At 35.8% G+C, this 22,343-nt stretch overlaps 2 protein-coding genes across 3 annotated transcripts in view; one reads left to right on the forward strand and one right to left on the reverse strand.

Annotated features, from left to right (window-relative positions):
• Positions 1-22,343, forward strand: part of LOC136034245 (dedicator of cytokinesis protein 3-like) — a 248,524-nt gene that overhangs the window by 63,796 nt on the left and 162,385 nt on the right. The gene's annotated exons all lie outside the window — the stretch shown is intronic.
• LOC136034487 (innexin inx3-like) overlaps positions 1-22,343 on the reverse strand; it is a 53,954-nt gene that overhangs the window by 11,828 nt on the left and 19,783 nt on the right. For both annotated transcript variants that reach the window (XM_065715702.1, XM_065715703.1), the window contains 3 exons: positions 19,971-20,140; positions 14,384-14,598; positions 4,870-5,122 (listed from right to left, as the gene is read on the reverse strand). In XM_065715702.1, the coding sequence (XP_065571774.1) occupies positions 4,870-5,122; positions 14,384-14,598; positions 19,971-20,133 (631 nt within the window). In that variant the 5' untranslated portion in view covers positions 20,134-20,140. The remainder of the gene's footprint in view (positions 1-4,869; positions 5,123-14,383; positions 14,599-19,970; positions 20,141-22,343) is intronic.

Raw genomic sequence — 22,343 nt, forward strand, 5'->3', positions numbered from 1 at the left:
TAAAACTACATTCAATGTAGCTAAAAAAAAAAAAAAAAAAAAAAAAAAAAAAAAAAAAAAAAAAAAAAAAAAAAAAAAAAAAAAAAAAAAAAAAAAATTACTTACAAACTTAGAAAAATAAATAATATTGAAATCCGACAAGGCCTGTTTAAAAAGACGGATTTTCCCCCTTCAAAGTTGACTATGCTACCAGAAATTTAGAATATCAAATCATGAATTTCGACAATTCTTCATTTCACGGCAGGGTTTTAGTCTCAACTGTCTTACAAAGAAAAGGAAGCTATATTTTTCAGATTTCTAAAATCTTTCCCCTAAGTTCCAAAAAAAAATAACCCTTTATTCCAATCAGACAATTGTAAAAACTTAAAACAAGACCGTGCCCAGGGTCTTAAAAACGTCACAAAAATGGAACGAATTTTTATGCGTTTTTTTTGGTTTTTGTGTGTGACCCCCCCCCCCCGAACAAATCCTTGTGTTAAAACACCCCCCCCCCGAAAAAAATCCTGGATATGACCCTGACTTAAAAGATCCGAATCGGGTTCTGCCTTATCTTTCCCTAGGCCAGGGTCGCAAATTCAGCAAAATGTAGGGTCGGATAATTTTTTTTTATGAAGATGTAAATAGAAGTATTTTTAAAATCTACGGGGGAGAGTTGGCCTTTTTTGACTTATTCTTCGCTGAAAATACCAAAACAGGCGATTTTTCAAATCTAAGAGGTGCACCTGCTATCGTCGCCCCTGACCAAGGTACAAGTAATGATGATACTAATAATTATACACAAAAATTAAGTTTAAAAATCCAACAGCCGTCACAAGCTATTTATTTTTTAGTTTTTGTCTAAGACATCCTCCTTAAGCAATCTTTCATTTGTATAATAAACAAATCAGCGCTATCTGATGTTATTTAGAACAATTATATCTAATTTAACCGGAACCGTCACAGCAGCCAATAGCAAAATTGCTGCCTTATCTGTATTTAAAACTATCTGTAGTGATACTCAGCTTTTCTATCTATGGCGTTAGTATTTTCTTACTCATATTCTATCCAGCTTACAGTCTCAAATGATTCGCTTTTTTCTGATTTCTCATTGTGTTTGATCTAGACCTTACAATCACTACGTTCAGTTCTATAGAAATTTCAACTAGAATGAATTATAATAACAATATATGAACTATGCCATTTTATATCTTAATTTTTAGAAAAAGGTCTCCATATGATATTTGTATTCTTTTCAATAGAATTTCAACCTTAAATTCACCCTCCTCCTTGTTATATTTTTCTATTGATAGCTCTGAAATTATCATTTTTACATGCGTTTACATTGAAGAATTTTTTTTGTCAAGTTTTTTTTTTTTTTTGCTGAGAGCGGAAAACCAAATCGAAAATTCATTGTCATATATTCCAAACATATACGTGCTTGTTTGTCTTTTATTCTTGTCTTTTCCAATAGACTCGGACCTTAGTTGTTTTGGGCTAGAATATTTTTTCTCAAGGCCGGATCTGGATTTTCTCTCGTCAAATAATATATTTCGTCCAAATTGTGCATAAATTACGTGATGGACAACCAATCAAGAGGTCCAAAAAACTTCTCCCCTATGGAAATAAAAAAAAAAAGTATGCGATGAAAAATCGCTTTTTTAGTCTTCCAATAAGTAGTTACACTCGAATGAGTACTTCCTAGGAAGAAAGACCAGTTCAGTGACGCACATGTAGAAATTGAATACCGGTGTTTCTCCTCGCGGAAAATTTCCCCACGAACAAAATTGAGCTGCCACAGAGGAAGTACAAAACATGCATTCCTCTGTGAACGCTCAATTTTGCATGACGGGAGGGGGGGGAGGTATTTTTTGGAGAAAATTTTCGCGAGGGGAATTATCCGGGGAGGGATGTCTAGCACCAGTACAAACAGGATAATATATATGTAAAGTTACATGCATCTAACTGTAGCGGGAGGGCGAGGGTGCAGGTGCTATGGATAGATAATAAAGAGGGTGTCTCTCCTGAATGGTCCTCTAGTATTGTCTTTATGATCACCATCGTTAAAATGCACACCTTGCAAGAAAGGAGCTAGATGTCCATAGCATTCCCGTCCAAGGTTCTTACAAGATACCTCAGATTTTATCAAGTATTATATGTCCAGCAGCTTCTAGTGTTTGTATTGATGAAAACCACTACTGCTGATGAAGATTTCTCTGTTGTGGATATCTCGTGCACTGTGTGTAGACGTGTTGAATAGCAAGACATGTCTAGAACCCGCCTACTTAACGAAATATTACCTCGGTTTTGTTTGCCAAGGTCTATGACGGTACAATATTCAGCTCTTTAATTAATATGAAACTTTTTAAATTCAATTAAAAATTCTTCCTTTTTGTAAGAAGGATATTTAGGATCAATCATGGGAGGATTCTGCCCTAAATTATTTGTTTATTCTAGCCCTTAGAATAGTTTCTTTCAGCTCTTTAAAAGTTTCAGCTAGACAACACTCATCCTAGAGTCCATATCGGTGGAAAAGACCACCTTAAAAATTCTTAATGAAGATTTCTCCATTTTGAGCATCGCGTGAAGTGTTGGCAAACGTGTTGAGTAGTAAGACATGCCTAGAACCCGCCTACTTAACGAAATATTAGCCCTATTGTGTTTGCCAAGGCCTGTGGCAGTTTGATATTCAACTTTTTAATTAAAATAGCAGCTCCTGTTCATTTTTCGTTTTGTAACGCTTCGTTATTTTAAAGATGATAATTTAGAAATGATCCCAGATGTTTGTCGTTATTATAGTTGAAGCTTTTGACAAGACAAAGATAATTTGGTGTTTAGATCCGTAATTGTCTACTTTACCAGGTTCCGGGTCGTCTTTTGATTCTGATTATACAAAGGGCATCGTAACATTCTTTTTTTTTTTTAACTGAGATTTCTGCTCTATATTCTTCAACTCAAGTCATTCTGGCGAGTAATTTGATCTGTTTTCTTGTATCTAAGTTGGTTCTCGAGATATATAGTAGCTTCCGTTTTAAGAAAAAGCATTATCCCATTTTTCCACTGAGAAAAATAGTTCAAAGTTGAGCCAATACCTCTCTTGAGCTTCTCTGGCCATTGAGGGTAACACGGGCCTAGTTTCGGCCTAAACCGGTCCATATTAAATTCAATAATAGCAAAAGAGGTGAAAAATAGTTGTGCCGCATTTTATAATGAAAATTAACAGTTTAAATAAGTTTTGACGTTTCTAAAACAAATTTTTCTGGGAATCGCTGTTATTTTTATTTTGAAGATGGCAAATATTAAGGCTACTTTGAAACAATCTGAAAGCTAGAAAATCCATCTTAAAGCTCCAATCTGAAAGCTTGAAAAACCCGACTTCTGGCCTTTCTCTTTTTCTGTCTCGTAGTTCCTTTATTATGTACCCTTTGCCAACTTAGAATTGAAATTCATAGAAGCTCCAGTTTTTTTTTCACCTTTTTGCTATCAAGAGAAATAATTATAATATGGAATCCTATTATTATATTTTTTTATTATAGTAATACTATTTCAGTAATATCTTATTTTAAGAATATAGTATTTTAATAATATTTTTGATAATACAATGTTTTATATTTTAAAATTCTTTGGTACTTATGTATTAAGCCGCCAACACTCAAGTTTACGCTGTGTAAAACTCGAGAACAAACCGGTTTTATCTGTCAGTATTAAGAAACAATTAGCTTACGCTCAGTGGAAAACAAGTGGCGGGAGACAGAATACACTGGGATATATAATTTGGGCTGTATATTTGCACATTAAGGGTGGGGGTGTAGGTCATCCCCCCCCTTTATGTGCAAATATATTGCCCAAATTTGTCTATAGAGTATTATATTTTCATCATGTTTTGTATTTTTTAGTAGAATTAGCCTAACTTCACTTCTTGAGTGTTGGCGGTATAATACATAAGTACCAATTTTTCCGCAATAATGTTTTTCGTTTACTATGTTTTGCGTTTATATAAGCCTAACGGGTTTTAAGATAAACTTAAATTATAAAAGACCTTCAAAAGTCAACAGGCAAATCCTTAGATCAGAACTAACTTTGTTGATCAGCGAGACAGTTTCCGGGAGGGGCTTGCAACTGTTCAATTAGCTGATTCGACGAAACAACGCAAAATTTACAAATAAAATTGCAAGTTGTGAACGGGAAAATCCGCTCATCTCCCTTGTCTAAAACCGAATTTTAGCATTGCCTAGGTCTTGATATTAGTACTTTCTCATTGTGAATGAACCTTGATCACACTAAATGCAACACCAAAAAGTTTGCTATTGGATTTTAAAATTCGAGTATTATGTGATCCTTGGTGTGATCCTTGATCACACTAAATGTGTGACCCTTGTGATCCTTGGTATGATCCTCGATCACACTAAATGTGTGATCCTTGTGATCCTTGGATCACACTAAATGCAACACCAAAAAGTTTGCTACTGGATTTTAAAATTTGAGTATTATTTGATCCTTGGTGTGATCCTTGATCACACTAAATGTGTGATCCTTGTGATCCTTAGTGCGATCCTTGATCACGCTAAATGCAACACCAAAAAGTTTGCTATGGGTGAAATTCGAGTATTGTGTGATCCTTGTGATCTTTGGTGTGATCCTCGATCACACTAAATGTGTGATCCTTGTGATCCTTGGATCACACTAAATGCATCACCAAAAAGTTTGCTACTGGATTTTAAAATTCGAGTATTATGTTTCAATAGTTATTTTACGACGGAAGAAGCAATGTCGTTTAAGTAACTTATTTTAAAACTAGACCAGAATGGCTATTTATACCACAATAAATCCTCATTTGTCAACTTTGAATACACAAGCCTAGTCTAATGCCCACAATAAACACATAAATCTTACCTAAGAACTTGTCAATGAAGAAAATGTTTCCCACGACATTAACAAAGTTGAGGATCTCACAGATGACATAACTCCATGCGTATCCAAGATGCATTCCACGTGTGTCTTCCAAATATTTAAGGAGTATTTTCTTCTTTTCTTTAGCCTCTGTCTGACAATCCAAATCGTTGCTTCTCATTCCATCTGTAATTATGCTCATTTTATCTTGCTCGCGTGATTTCCAAAAGTAGTGAGGCATGTAGAATAATATACCCTGTTGAATAAAGAGGAGCCTTGTGAATATTTATTACTTCATTAACAAACCTTCTATAAAGAGTAAGACTTTCTTATTTGATGCTTAGACATTTTTTTTTCTTTTTTGGCTATGATATCACCGCTCAAAAATGTGGGAAATCAAAGTGAATTGAAGGATTCTTCTGGGACATGCTGTTTCCTGCCAAAAAATTTTTTTTCTCAAAGTTTTATAAAACCTACCAAAAAATTATCGCTTAGAAACGTAGCAGATCAAGGAGTGCTGGAGAAATGTGCTCGGCTATGTTGTTTATTATTAAAAATTTGTTTTGCCAAAAAATCTTGAAATGCCTACCAAAAAAATCCCCGCTCAAAAATCTCACAAATTAAGCTGAATTGAATGAATCTACTGGATCATACTGTTTCCCGCCAAAAAATTTGTTTTACAAAAAAAAATAATCTGGTAATGATTACCAAAAAAATCACTGCTCAAAAATCTGACAAATTAAACTGAATTTAATGAATCTACTGGGTCATACCGTTTCCAGCCAAACAATTTGTTTTACCCAAAAAATCTTGTAATGCCTACCAAAAAAAATCACGGCTCAAAAATCTGACAAATTAAGCTGAATTGAATGAATCTACTGGATCATACTGTTTCCAGCCAAAAAATCTGTTTTACAAAAAAAAAAAAATCTGGTAATGCCTACCAAAAAAATCACCGCTCAAAAATCTGACAAATTAAGCTGAACTGAATGAATATAGTGGGTCCTACTGTTTCCAGCCGAAAAATTTGTTCTGAAAAAAAAAAAATCATCATAATGCCTACCAAATCACCGCTCAAAAATGTGGCAAATCAAAGAGAATTGGAGAAATGTGTTGAGTCATGCTGTTTCCTAGCAAAAATTTGTTTTGCCAAATAATCTTACAATGCCTACCAAAAAAATCGGCGCTCAAAATTTTGGCAAGTTAAGCCGAATTGAAGGAATCTACTGGGTCATACTGTTTCCTACAAATGATGCTTAACTTATAAATAATCAGCAAGGGTGTATCCAGAATTTTTTTGGGGGGTGGGGGGTTACAATTTTTTTAAACGCGCAAGAAAAAAAAATCATGTGCAGTTTTGTTGTGTTGTCTGTCGGTGTTTGGTTTTGATCCTTCATCTATCCAACAAAACAAACTGCATTTTACAATTATTTTAAGCCATAGATTTATTATGACAGTTAAACTTTATTATAACCATAAAAGCTAATTAATCAACATTTGATCTTTTGTCTCAGAGGGTGAGTTAACAAAGGATTCTTTAAAAAAAAACGGTGGTAAAATTGCAAATATACATAAAGATTGAATGGTTTTATAAGTTTAAAACTTTTTTTTAATTTTAGATCAAACAGTTCGTGGTAACGAACTGTAGTAAGGAGCGACCCGGTTCAATAATAACCGAAACTCTAAAAATGGAATTTTAATACCAATAGTTACATCAAAAGAATCGCATTTTAATGCTGACTTTAAATATATAAGTTTGATCAAGATCAGTTATACCCATCAAAAGTTACAAGCCTGAGAAAATTTGCCTCATTTTAAAAAATAGGGGGAAACACCCCCTAAAAGTCATACAATCTTAACGAAAATCACATCATCAGATTCAGCGTATCAGAGAACCTCATTGTAGAAGTTTCAAGCTCCTATCTACAAAAATGTGGAATTTCGCATTTTTTGTCAGAAAACAAATCACGGATGCGTGTTTATTTGTTTTTTTTCCCCAGGGGTGATCGTATCGCCTGAGTGGTCCTAGAATGTCGCGAAAGGGCTCATTCAAACGGAAATTAAAAGTTCCAGTGCCCTTTTTAAGTGACCAAAAAATTGGAGGGCACCTAGGCCCCCTCCCACGCTCATTTTTTCCCAAAAGTCACCGGATCAAAATTCTGAGATAGCCATTTTATTCACTATAGTCGAAAAACCTAATAACTATGTCTTTAGGGACGACTTACTCCCCTGCAGTCCCAGTGGGAGGTGCTGCAAGTTACAAACTTTGACCTGTGTTTACATATAGTAATGGTTACTGCGAAGTGTACAGGCGTTTTCAGGGAGATTTTTTTTGGTTTGAGGGTGGGGTTGAGGGGGATTTTTTTTGGTCCTGCGCCCCCTTCAATGAAGGGGGCGCAGGATTTTCTAGCATAATTTGAAAAAGCAATGGAAAAATAAATATGAAAAGTTTTTTCTACTGAAAGTAAGGAGCAGCATTAAAACTTAAAACGAATAAAAATTATTACGCATATGAGGGATTTACCTCCTCGTTATACCTCACTCTTTACGCTAACGTATTTTTAGTAATTTCAAATATTTATTCTACGGCCTTTGTGATTCAGAGGCCTAGGTTCAAGGTTCTTTTATTATATCGACGAGGGTTAAACCCCCTCATATACGCAATAAAAACATGTGAATATAGAAGGTCGTTACGTAAGTTAATTGGTAAGTTACGTATATCTTTTACCAATGAAAACGTTTGTAAAAAATTGAAAGTTCTAGTTGCTTTTTAAAGTAATCAAAAACTTGGAGGGCAACTAGGCCTCCTCGCTCGCTCCTTTTTTCTCAAAATCTTCCGATTAATTGCAATTAATGAATATGCAAATTTCGTTTTAATTATTTATGTGTTGAGAGCCAAGATCAAAACATGCATTAATTCAAAAACGCCCAGAAATTAAATAAAAAAAAACAAGTTTTTTTAAACGAAAGTAAGGAGCAACATTAAAACTTAAAACGAACAGAAATTACTCCGTATATGAAAGGGGCTTTTCCTCCTCAACGCCCCGCTCTTTACGATAAAGTTTCTTACTGTTTTAAAAATAGAGCTAAGAGAAAGAGTCAAACTTTAGCGTAAAGAGCGACGCGTTGAGGAGGAAAAGCCCCTTTCATATACGGAGTAATTTCTGTTCGTTTTAAGTTTTAATGTTACTCCTTGCTTTCATTTAAAAAAACTTGTTTTTTTTTTTATTTAATATTTGAAAAGATTCCGTTCGACCTAAGAAACTTTAAAGTACCACGGTCAGTGAAAATAAAATCTGATTGTATGAATTGGTTAAGTGGAACCTTACACAACAGCATTAATTTTTTTTTTAATCTTTTAATTTAATTTTATTTAATTTTTACTAATTTTAATAAAATTTAATTCATTTTTATTAATTTAGTTTTAATTTAGTTTTTTTTAATGTTTTTAAATTTTTTAATTTTCCTGATCTTTAAAAACTAAGAAATTTGGGAATTGAATTTTTAATCTTCATACGCAGTGCCAAATTTGACTAAAAACATAATGCGTTAACAATCAGCAAAAAAAGCTAAAAATAGATGGTAGAAAACAGCATAAGAAGGCGTGCCTTTCTTTTGACTGTGTAGTTGTCTTTGGGAATCACTACAGATGAAGAATAATGTCAAATTAGTTCTGCCTCACGATTCATATGGCAACACTGATGAAAATGTAAAACTGCCTTAAAAATTTCATAATTTAGAAATAACCAGAAGAATAACCGTAGAAAAATGCGATTTCAGCTATGAATATACCTAGGATAGTTCTAAAAGGTAAAAAATTTTTATTTCGGTGTTCTTGATACATCAAAGACACTATTTTCAAAAGAGTTCGTGGTAACGAGCTGTACATAAGGAGCGACCTGGCTCAATAGTAACCGAAACTGAAAAACGAAATTTTTATGCTAATAGAAACATCAAAAGAATTGTGTTTTTATGCAGATTTCAAATACATAAGTTTTATCAAGTTTAGTCTTACCCATCAAAAGTTACAAGCCTGATAAAATGTGCCTAAATTTCGAAAAAAGGGAGAAACACCATCTAAAAGTCATAGAATCATAAAGAAAATCACACCATCCAATTCAGCGTATTAGAGAACCCTACTGTAGTGGTTGCAAGCTCCTATCTTTAAAAATGTAGAATTTGTAGTTTTGCCAAAAGAAAGATCACGGAATCGCGTGTTTATTTGTGTTTTATATCGTGGAGCATAATGGTCTTATAATATTGCGAGGGCTCATTGAAACAAAAATTAAAAGTTCTAGTACTTTTTTAAGCGACCGAAAAAGTGGGAGGGCAACTAGGCCCGCTCCCACGCTCATTTTGTCCAAAGTACCCGACCAAAATTTTGAGATAGCCATTTTATTCAGCATAGTCGAAACATCTAATAACTATGTCTTTGGGGATGTCTTAATCCCCCACCGTCCCCGGGGGAAGCGCAGCAAGTTAAGAACTTTGCCCATTGTTAACATGTAGTATTGGTTGTTGGGAAGTATATAGACGTTTTCAGGGAGATTATTTCTGGTGGGGGGAGGATCGGGGGAGGGGGTGATGTGGGAAGATCTTTCCATGGAGGAAGGGACATTTCTATGAAGGGGTACCGGATTTTCCAGCATTATTTAAAAAACGATCAGAAATTAAATAAAACAAAACAAGTTTTTTCAACTGAAAGTAAGGAGCAACATTAAAAATTAAAACAAACAGAAATTATTTCGTATATGAGGGAGTTCGCCCCCTAATCAATGCCTCGCTTCTTACGCTAAATTTTTTTGTACTTTCAAAAGAGCTATTTATTCTAATTAAACGACCTTTGTGATTCAAGGGTCATTCTTAAAGAATTGGAACAAAATTTGAAGTTTAGCGTAAAGGGCGAGGTATTGACTAGGGGGCGAACCCTTTCATATACGTAATAATTCCTGTTTGTTTTAAGTTTTAATGTTGCTCCTTACTTTCAATTGAAGAAACATGTTTTTTTTTAAATTTAATCATGAGAAAGGAAACATATTTTATGAAGACTGGAAGGGGTATATCGTAAATTACCTTCAGATCACGGTATCAATTCTTTAGAATTGTTCATGCTTGTTTTAGGGTGTCAGTAATGTCTTGTTGTCTTTACCTGGAATTCCTACTTTTGTGTTCAAAGAATCTAACAAATCCGGTTTAGTATCATGTTCAAGTTTAAGTAGATAAATTAGACAGATTGATGTTTTAACCATATTTAGGGAATAAAATGAAAATCTACAACGAATTTTGGTAGGGCCGTAAATTATCATGGGAAAGAGGGTCGGTGAGTTGCACCTCAGTCCTCTTTTTGATCTCCCTAGATATAGTGCCCCCATATTTTGTTTCCTCTCAGTTCAGCTCGAATGTTTATGATTATATCATATTTTTTTGTTATCCGCACTTTTATCCGCGCAATACAAAATATCTACTAATCAATTTGTTTAAATTCTAATTTCTATGGGATTTTTTTTTCTAGTTCACACCACCTAACGCTGTCTAGTGGAAAATGAGTTTCGATTTTTTTTTTTAAAGTGAAAAAATAAACATGAAAAAGTTTTTTCAATTTAAAGTAAGGAGTAGCATTAAAACTTAAAACGAACAGAGATTATTACGCATATGAGGGATTCTTCTCCTCCTAAATACCTCGCTCTTTATGCTAAAGTATTTTTAGTAATTTCAACTATTTATTCTACGGCCTTTCTGATTCAGGGGTCATTCTTAAAGAATTGGGACAAAACTTAAGCTCTAGTGTAAAGAGCGAGGTATTGACGAGGGGACATACCCCCTCATATACATAATAACAAGAGCTAAGAGCTCATATGGCACTTGTGACGAGGCGAGAAGAGCTAAGAGCCAAGAGATCATATGGTATGAGCTCTAACAAAATTCTATGAATCAATAGATTGATTTAAAAAGGAAAATAAGAGGCTTAATGCCGGTCAAGATTTAAAATAAGAGCTCTGAGTCACAAAGTCCTTCTAAATATCAAAATTCATTAAGATCCGATCACCCACTCATAAGTTATAAATACCTAATTTTTTCTAATTTTTCCTCTCCCTTTTGCCCCCCAGATGGTCGAATCTGGGAAAACGACTTTATCAAGTCAAATTGTGCAGCTCCCTGACACGCCTACCAATTTTCATCGCCCTAACCCGTCCAGAAGCACCGAACTCGCCAAATCACTGAACCCCTCCCCCCAACTCCCCCAAAGAGAGCGAATCCAGTACGATTCTGTCAATCACGTATCAAGCACATTTGTTTATTCTATCCACCAAGCTTCATCCCGATTCCTACACTCCAAGTGTTTTTCCAAGATTTCCCCCTCCAAATCCCCACAATGTCAAAAGATCTGGTCGGGATTTGAAATAAGAGCTCTGAGACATGAATTCCTTCTAAAAATCAAATTTCATTACGATCCGATCATCTATTCGTAAGATATAAATACTCCAATTTTCATGTTTTCCAAGAATTCCGGTTCCCCCCTCCAACTCCCCACCCCAAACTTCCCCCAATGTCACCAGATCCGGTCAGGATTTAAAATAAGAGCTTTGAGACACGATATCCTTCTAAAAATCAAATTTCATGGAGATCCAATCACCCGTTCGTAAGTTAAAAATACGTCATTTTTTCTAATTTTTCAGAATTAACCCCCCCCCTACAAACTCCCAAAAATAGAGCGGATCCGTTCTGGTTATGTCAATCATGTATCTAGGACTCGTGTTTTTTTTCACCAAGTTTCATCCCGATCCCTCCACTCTAAGTGTTTTCCAATTTTTAGGTTTCTCCCTCCCAACTCCCCCCCCCAATGTCACCAGATCTGGTCGGGTTTAAAATAAGAGCTCTGAGCCACGATATCCTTCTAAATATCAAATTTCATTGAGATCCGATCACCCGTTCGTAAGTTAAAAATACCTCATTTTTTATTTTTTCAGAAATACCCCCCCCCAACTACCCAAAAGAGAGCGGATCCGTTCCGTTTATGTCAATCATCTATCTAGGACTTGTGTTTATTTTTCCCACCATGTTTCATCCCGATCCCTCCACTCTAAGTGTTTTCCAAGTTTTAGGTTTCCCCCTCCCAACTCCCCGCCCCCATCACCAGATCCGGTCGGGATTTAAAATAAGAGCTCTAAGACACGATATCCTTCTAAACATCAAATTTCATTGAGCTCCGATCACCCGTTCGTAAGTTGAAAATACCTCATTTTTCTAATTTTTAAGAATTACTCCCCCCCCCCCAACTACCCCAAAGAGAGCAAATCAGTTCCGATTATGTCAATCATGTATCTGGGACTTGCGCTTATTTTTCCCATCAAGTATCATCCCGATCCCTCTACTCTAAGTGTTTTCCAAGATTTTAGGTTTCCCCCCTCCAACTCCCCCCAATGTCATCAGACCCAGTCGGGATTTAAAATAAGAGCTCTGAGACACAATATCATTCCAAAGATCAAATTTCATTAGGATCCAATCACCCGCTCATAAGTTAAAAATACTTCATTTTTTCTATTTTTTCCGAATTAACCGGCCCCTACTCCCCCCCCCAGATGGTCAAATCGGGAAAACGACTATTTCTAATTTAATCTGGTCCGGTCCCTGATACGCTTGCCAAATTTCATCGTCCTAGCTTACCTGGAAGTGCCTAAGGTAGCAAAACCGGGACTTTAGGTTTTCCCCCTCCAACTCCCCCCAATGTCATCAGATCCGGTCGGGATTTAAAATAAGAGCTCTGAGACACAATATCATTCCAAATATCAAATTTCATTAAGATCCAATCACCCGCTGATAAGTTAAAAATACTTCATTTTTTCTATTTTTTGCGAATTAACCGGGCCCCCACTCCCCCCCAGATGGTCAAATCGGGAAAACGACTATTTCTAATTTAATCTGGTCCGGTCCCTGATACGCTTGCCAAATTTCATCGTCCTAGCTTACCTGGAAGTGCCTAAAGTAGCAAAACGGGACCGACAGACCGACAGAATTGGCGACTGCTATATGTCACTTGGTTAATACCAAGTGCCATAAAAATATAAGAATATAGAATTTTGTTACGTAAGTTAATTCTTAAGTTACGTATATTTTTTACTAAAAAAACGTTCATTAAAAATTAACTGTTCTAGTTGCCTTTTTAAGTAACCGAAAAATTGGAGGGTAACTAGGCCTCCTTCCCCACCCCTTATTTCTCAAAATCGTCTGATCAAAACTAAGAGAAAGCCATTTAGCCAAACAAAGAATTAATATGCAAATTTCATTTTAATAATTCATGTGCGGAGAGCCAAAATCAAACATGCATTAATTGAAAAACGTTCGGAAATTGAATAAAAAAACTATTTTTTTTAAAAACGTTGAGACGTTGAGAAGGGCTGTTCCCTTCTCAACGTCCCGCTCTTTACGCTAAAGTTTTCTACTGTTTAATGAAGTAGAATTGAAAGAAAGAGTCAAACTTTACCGTAAAGAGCGGGGCGTTGAGAAGGGAACAGCCCCTTTCATACACGGAGTAATTTCTGTTCGTTTTAAGTTTTAATGTCGCTCCTTACTTTCAGTTAAAAACACTATATTTTTTTTTTATTTAACTTAGAAATCTCCAAGTTAGTTGAGTTTCAGCATTTCATTTTTTGATGTTGAAATATTTACATTCGTAATTACTAATGTGGGAATACTTTACAATGACTTGGCCAGCACTTAATATATAAGGTCACAAAGCCCAATACCAGCAATTTTGCAACTATAAGCAAATTCACAAACTTTAAGGAACATCGTGGCTGCCCCCCTCTCTCATTTCACTTCCTGGCTGTAGGACCACGAAATGGTTGTTTTTTCCGCTGATAGGGACTTCCAGTTCCAGTGCCGTATTCGTTACTTCTTACATTGTTTGAATTTCATATATTTTTTTTTTACCCTGGTTGTGCATGGATTTAGATTTTTAGTATGCTCCTCCTCTTCCTTTTAAGGTAGATAGCGCGCTATTGCGCTATCTTAGTGCAAATACTTGGGCAGCGCTAATGCGCTGCTTATGATAGATATATAGATAGATTTATTCACACGACAGCCCTATCGGGCCATGGTGAAACACAACAAATAAGCAAAAAATACAATATCAAAACGAAAACATGTAAAACATTAGAACCGATTTTTCAAGAATATTTTCATGATGCTTCATATCTACTCGGAGAAACCTTCATTATTTTTTATATCTGTTACCGTGAATTCCCGAAATCTGGTTAATGTCGATATACCAGTGAATGTCCGAAATTCTTTTTTCTCTGCTTGGATTCGATTAGCTTTGCAATTCTTATGCAAGCTATGATTGTAAAAATTAAGTTAGCTTACATTATGTTAGTTTAGGTTAGATTCGGTTATAAAAATCAAAAATGGGTTAAAAACCTAACTTAAGGTAACCTTACCCAACCTTATTTCACATTGATTTTGTAGGAAATTTGAAATGTCTATAAAGACGGATAATATTTGAAAAACACAAAAATACCTGAAAAAACAGCATGAATGGCACCCATTGATAATAAGCATGTCGTACAAGGTCGTCATTGTCGGGATTGACTGGGCCCACTCCTGGATGTGCGTTATCTACGCCAGCCAATTTATTTGTCTGGTAGGGCAATGTGAATGTTGAGGAAATCCAGCAATACGTATTCAGCGCTACAGGCCGTGGGAAATCATCAGATATGCAATCAATTGGCGGACCTAGAATCGATTGTGGTTATTTGACCTTGTGATATGTTCAGTTGAACCATTCAATGAGTTTGGGTATCTACCACAGATTTCCCAAGGAAGTAAATTTTTAAACGAAGCTTGTGAACGTTTTTGTTGATTTCACATTTAACGTACATCGTCTGAATGACCTTCAAACCGTTTATATCCTGTATATGTCTTCTTTTTACCACTTCCTCTTCTTCGTTAAAGGGATACATTCGCAACAAGCAGCGTATTAACGGCACAAAAGTGATAGCCGAGAAATTTCAACGGAAAATAGAACTTACGTCACTCACTCAAGTGCTTCATTTAATTAGAATCTGTTTCTTTGACGCTCAATCCTAATGAAATATCCCATAATATAATGAAAATATAATACTTTAGAAACAAATTTGGGTTATATATTTACACATTATGGAGGGTGGGGGTAAAGTATAGCGGGTCTGAAAGCAAAATGTGTTAAGTGCAATTATTCTGCATATTATGAAGTAAGAATTGTTTCCTAACTTCAAACTGTCCAAATACTTTCACCCCCCCCCCTAACTTTTTGCAAATATATAGCCCAAATTATGTTTCCCATCTATTCTGTCACTTGGCTTTTTCTTGTCTCACGCTAAGCTGAAAGACAGTAACGAAGAAGCCGGTTTGTTCTCGAGTTTTACACAGCGTAAACTTGAGTGAGTGGCGTATAATACACAAGTACCACTAAAACTATGGCAAATGTCGACTGAAAAGGCAAATTATTCGAAAAGTTGCGACTTTCTTATTGTCCTAATCAATCTATTGTGCCTGATGTGATTATGCAAAAGTTTTGAAATGCTATTCATTTCAGGAGTAGAGTTTCATTTCATCTATTCATTTTTAGATAAAGAAAAGAGTGAAATTCGTAGGTTTTATTAAGGCGAATAAAGGTGGTAATTTTAAATTTGGCGCAAAAAAAACTAGCCAGAAACACTTTTCGCAACTGGGTAGGATTTAGTTTACAAGTTTAGCTAATTCTCGCCAGTTCGTGAATATCGATCCGGCAGATTTTTCGCTACTCGCGAATATCAATGGAAAGCAATGATAGCTTCGTCAGCCAGCTCTCAAATTTCATCTTTCAGTCATCGAGGATAAATTCTCATAAGGAGAAACTTTTCTCTAAATTCAAGATATTATTACCACCAATCGATCGTTGCAACTCTGACGACCTCTGTTGCAACTCTGACGTATACTGACGACCGTTGCAACTCTGACGACCGTTGCAACTCTGACGTATACTGACGGTATACGTTTTTTGGTGACTGCTGGCGATAACCTCAATATTTTTCTTTTTTTTTGTTATGTCAAAATACGATAGATGGATACAAAAAATTATTAATATGGGAAGAAAGATGAGTGTATATGGGAGAGAATGTTAAGATCTACCAAAACTTCTACAGAGTTTCAAACTTCTAAACGGTTCCAACTCCTTTCTTGCGAGAAAATATATATATATATATATATATATATATATATAATATATATATATATATATATATATATATATATATATATATATATATATATATATATATATATATATATATATAATATTTAATATTTATTGAATTTCCCTTGAATATTTTATATTGGGTGCTAGTGTTATTGGCTTCCATTCAGAAACTGGCTAAAATAAGAATCTCAAGAATAGGCTATTATATTATGTAGAAGTATTTAAATCATGTCCTGGAATAAAAAAAGATGACTCTATCATTTTCGCGGACATGTACTTGGATGCTTAATTGCGCATTTTCTTTTCGCAATGAGTACGCATGATGCAACAGTTGAATATTTGACTGGAGAATATAAAAATAATTATTTTCGAATAAACGGTAATGATAAAATAAATGAGCAAAAAACTGCATCCAACGGGAGGGAGTCTGTTCGCCCCCGTTGCCATGAAACTGGCACTTTAGTAAAATCAACGCATTTTCAGTATTTCCGTAGGGCAAGATGAAGATATTTCTGATTTTGAAAAATCGATAACAAATTTGTAGTTACAAATTTGGCATATGACATATTATTTTGAGCTTTCAGTTAAGTAAAAGCAAGAACTGGAACGTTACGAGTTGGGTTTGAGGCTGGAGGGGGGGGTGAACAGACCTCCTCCCAATCGGCATAATTCAGCTTTATCTTATTTTTTTACGTAAACATCATTATTTTTTTTCTCTATTAAAAGAAAGAGGCTACCCTCATTTGGGAGTCAACCATTATCATTATGTCTTAACTGGAAACAGGTAAAGTTATTTTTTTGTCAAGTTTTTTAATGTTAGTATATACAATAGGCATTATACACACAGTCTATACAACCAATCGAACTACTGTACGTATACAAAGAATTTTCTGTCTCTGACAACTAACTGATGACCAGCCTTTAGTAGAGCAAGAGAGAGGAAGCAGTTGTATTAACCCATGAAAATGTAGAGGGGGTGGGGTATAAATTACGCTTCAGTTATGTTGCCTCCCCTTCAGTTAAGGTACATTTGCAGGAATTTTCTGTCTCGTGTCTTATAACTGATGTTGAGTCTTTAGTAGAGCAAGATAGAGGAAGAAGTGATATCAATTCACAAAAATAAAGGGGGGGGAGGGTAGATGTGATTTAATTATAAACCACCCTTCAGTTATGTTGCCTCTCCTGCAGTTAAGTCATGCTTGCAGGAATTTTTCTGTCTCTGGCTACTAACTGGTGGCCAGTTTTTATTAGAGAAATTCAGAAGAGCAATTAGTAGAACAAGATAGAGAAATTACTGGTATCAACTCGCGAAAATATAGCAGGGCAAAATTTGTTTCTTAAAATCAGAGGGAGGGGGCAGTTTTTCTAAATAAAAACACCAAAGAGGAATGAAAATACTTTCTAAGAGGGATTATAAAACCGAGCGGGGATCCAGGAGGAGATCCCCCTTTCCAGTTTACACTTTCTGATAGTCTCTCAAATTCTGTTGAGTGAGACTCCGGTCCTTCTGTGTTGGTTGTGGAGGGAAGGGGGCTGATTAAAAAAGAAAAAAAAATTCGTATAGCGGGAGCAGAACATCTCCCAGCAAACCAAAAAAAAAAGATTAATCAAACATGAGAAAAAAGGTCACAGACTGCTTTTTTCGGGGACGAAAAGGGATGCAAGGTGTGCCAAATTTCCCAAGAAAAGGTAGATTATTCAAAAAGGGTAAACCTTAAACAATCTGGACATTTTGGAAAGGGTAGAGGTAAAATTCTGTCCACCCTTCGAACTTACCTGGCTGGATGTATAGTGGGTAAACCCTCAATGCGGCAATTCAGCGATAACTGTAGCCCTTTTTCTCCCATCCCAAGACAAAGTTTCTTGGGAAAACCGAAGGAAGAACCGACCCGGGGGAAAAATCCGGGGGAAAACCGAGATGCGTGAGTAAGACCCGTGCAAAAATGTGATTTCCTTGGTTTTCAAGAAGTGGGAAGGTAAACCCTCTGGTTAACGCTTTTTGACGATGGTGATTTCGCTGCTGTACTTTTATTTGAGAATCAAATATGTTGGAGAGATTTGAGGCAGTCTTTTGATTGTCTCGGGAAATATATTTGTCTTCATAATTGTAAACCATGCTTCATTTATATTTTGGTAAAAACTACTGTTTCCAAGCTAATGTCAATGTGGAATTGTTTCTCACTTGACAGTTTCATAATTCTTATTACCATGGGTTCTCTCGTTACTACGTGCAACCACGATGTTTCATTTGGATTGCAAATAACTCAATTTCTATCAAACATCCTTCTTACTTTGTCAATGGACGTTATTCTAAGAAAACATAAATTCTGCGGAAAGATGCTTAGAGAGTCCCAATCCTTATCATTTATATGCAACTACTAGTCCGCAAAAAGTAAATAAAGACAATAGTTTCCCCATAATTTACGCATCCTAATTACTCATTTAATAATCTTTCCCTAATATACTCTAATACCTAGGTCTTATTAAAGTATCCACTATAAATACTTACTGTTCTGTTTACTCGGTATTTAAGTATTATACGAGAAACACTCGAGAAGTGAAGTTTAATTAATGCTAATGAAATATACCTAAGTAACATAAAAATATAATAGTTTAGAAACAAATTTGAGCTATATATTTGCATATTAGGGGGTGGGGGTAAAGCATAGCATATATTAGATACGTTGCCTAAACAAACCTATTCTAACCTAACCAAAATACCAACTAAATATTTAATTAAAATATAGCTATACATGGTCAGGCACTATATTCCATCAATATACATTGCAAACTAACCGGTATATAAACCAGATAATGTCTTCAGCGTTTCTAGTATAATACGTAAATTCCAAAAATTTCATCGAAAGTACGCAATTAGGGTATTTACATACCTGCGCATAAGAGGTTCATCCCGACCCCTTGAGATAGCTCAGAAGAATCCCTTTGGGAAAATAAAAAATGGGACCCTAAAGTACACTATTTCATATTGGGTTTTAAAAGGTCGACTTATGGACAATATATTTCCATAAAAGTAAATTTTTATACATATCTTGAGAGGAGGGGGATGGTCTAGCCGAAGTCTTTCCCATGGTTACACCTCTGGTGACACATCGTGTTTTAACAGATGAAACAGCAAATTTTGACACCACATTGGACAAAACGGCTCCTGAAAACTTGGAAACCGCAGTTGAACCTGCCAATCACAAAGTTATCTCCCTGGAAGAATGGCTAGCTTTGGTATAAATAAAACCCGAGGGAGCGCCGACTTTTAGAAATCACGTACATCAGGTGACATATGCCAGGCGTGGCGAAAGTTTGCTTAACGTTGCGACGATTATGTGACACTTGTGGAACTTTATGCCAAATGTGGCGCTCCAAAATGTACTCCAGGTGGTGAACCGGCCTGTCAGCTTCGTCTTGCGATTAGCTTTTAATAGCAGTTGGAGCCAATTTTCCCAAATCAAGTAAAAATAACAGTGAAAACTGACAAATGTGTCATGTCATATAGTACCATATACCATATATATACCATATAAGTGAAGATATACTACAGAAAAATGACCTGTTTGTGTGGATGCTTGAAAACCCTAAAATACACTCTATTTCATTTTGAGTTTGAAAGGTCTACTTATGGACAATATATTTAAATCAAAATAAATGCTCATATATATTTTGAACAGGGGGTAGGGTCTAAGCGAACGCCACTGACACGTGGCGCTCCGAGATGTACGTCATATGGTGAACCGGCTTTTGTCGGCTTAGTGTTGCGATTAGTTTTTAGTTGCAGCAATAGTAGTAGCGTTAGGTCGTATAACTGAATTTTGGAAACCTAGTTTTCGGTCTATTGACTTTTGACTATTGACTAGTGAAAGTGTTTGAAAAGGTTTACCTATTAAATCGTAGGCTGACACCAACACACAGGATAGAAAGAAAGCGGCAGTGGTGAATCTGTAGTGGAGTTTGAAAATCGCGTTGTCTATGTCCGCCTTGTCTGCTAAATATCGTATCCTGAAATAATGTCCTACTGAGGCAGCAAGTCCAAAAACGCCCATCTTTCACCTGAAAATAAATAAAAAAAATTATATTAAAGGAAATAACTCCTCAAATTGGCTTTCGGATGCTTGTAGGAATCCCCCACGGTAATAAGTGACCTCTTTAAATTGCCATTTGTGAAAAGATTAAGGACATCCGTGATTGCAGCTAATTACTTGGACTCAAAATTGTGATTCTGGAATTCACTTTCTTCACTGCTATTTCCAAAATTTCAAAGGCTTTCTATCGTGGTCTTGTCCTCTCCTTTTCTATAAAAAAAAAAAAAAAAAAAAAAAAAAAAAAAAAAAAAAAAAAAAAAAAAAAAAAAAAAAAAAAAAAAAACTTAGTATCAAGGAGTGGTAGAGTTTGTCCCAGACAACCAACTTAACATCTCATCTTTGGAGTAATAAAGATTAAGGGTGAACCTCAAGTAGACTAACTCCTCGGCGCCAATTCCCTTCCAACTATCACTGCCTGTTCTTGCTTAGTATTCTCCGCAATTAGCCGTAATAAGGTTGCTGATAACTGTATTCCTTGTTATAACCTTATATATAACCATATTCCTTAAAATTTAGCTGCCGAAGCAGCGTGCTCAGGGTTTGGTTTTGGATAGGTGCAGTGGCGTCAATTCATAAAAATGTAGGTGGAGGACAAGATGTATGCTTGAAGATCAAGGGAAAGGGGTAATTTTGTTGTTTTGAAAGTTCTCATGAAAATGCCAAAAAAAGACATTTTAAACGGGAATCCTCAAACCCCCATCCCTCAATTGACGCCTCTGGATAGCCGATGTCTTAGTTCAGGCTTAGGATGCAGTAGTCCATTTACAATGGTATATACATTTTTACCGACGCACCAGCCTTTGTAGTTGAGAGGCATGGTTAGGTAGTGAATAAAAAAAAGCTAATCCGCCTCTTCGACTGATGACTTATAATTCTCTATTTGATCATGTCGCTGATGATCTAAATTGAAAATAAATTGGGATTCATCTTGAGGTTGCGCTTCATAGCCAATGACAGTGGTTTCTTGATCAACAGCAAGAAACCACAATGTGACGTAGTATCTGTTCAATCAGGTAACTTTCTTGAAATTCTTTTTCGCTTCATACCTGGACAAAATTGACGGGCAATCATGAAAATTTAGCTTACCTCCTATTTTAAACGGTTTGGAAAATAAAGAAATGCGGAAGCAGTGCTAAATTACAAGCAAAGACGTTACTCCCCTGTACTTCAGATTTCCAGGAGGATCTTCAAAATCAAAAACTACATTTTCAAGTCAAGGATAGGAACTCTGGAAAACATCCTTTTTAGAAAAATAATAGCATAATTATATAAACCTCTTACTGGTGAACCTAAGGAGTGAAAACTAAAGGTGCACTTGGAGTTATTAGGGTCAGAGTTACATTGAAGAGTAAATCTGATGCACCTCCTCTCAGAAACGAAAAATGATGCCACTCCTTCCTTGATTGTGCAGCTGGTAAAATTTGTACAAAGTCAGTCATTCTTGCCTCCGACTGCTAGCCAGATAAAATCCACATTCCTCCAGACATTCCAAATTTCGTCCTGGTGGTTTGCCAATCGTTTGCAGCAGCTAATGGACATTTCAAATCACAATCCCTCACACTCACAAGGCTCGCCACAATCCGTAATTCAAACTGGTCACACTCTCTGTTTGCACGGATTGAGGTCAAAACATCTTCATTGTTTATAGTTGTTAAAGGGATGGATATTCTTAACAGCTTCTAGTCCTGGTTAAACAGGTTAAAGTCGGTATCGCCTAGAGTTGAATACAATTTTGGCATAGATGTAATGTGTGACCCATCTTATTCATCAATTCGAAGCGTCATGCAAGTAGTGCTCTTAATAAAGAAAAAATTTACAGTTAAATAAAAAATACTATGTACACAGTATGTAAATGATGCGTCAAGCTTTAAGGCAGTAATTACGGTTGCATAAAATATATAATCACAAGTGCATTCCTTTGTGACAGCGAGAAATGACTAAAACGGTAGCGCAAGTCAGCCTTTTTTAGATTATGTACAAACTCGGATACTTTAAGAAGTTGAATGAGGTACCACAATGGGCTAATGAAGCTCATTCATCCGTCTGGAAGCGCGATAGGTTTCATTTCGCCTGCTGTGACTGCGATTGTACCGCCGTTGGCTTCCGCTGACCAGACCTGCTGATTGGCTCTGCGGTGGTGGACACCTCGGGCAATTATGCAGATTAAACTC

The sequence above is a fragment of the Artemia franciscana genome, chromosome 13 (genome assembly GCF_032884065.1).
Source record: "Artemia franciscana chromosome 13, ASM3288406v1, whole genome shotgun sequence".
In the NCBI taxonomy this organism is placed as follows: domain Eukaryota; kingdom Metazoa; phylum Arthropoda; class Branchiopoda; order Anostraca; family Artemiidae; genus Artemia; species Artemia franciscana.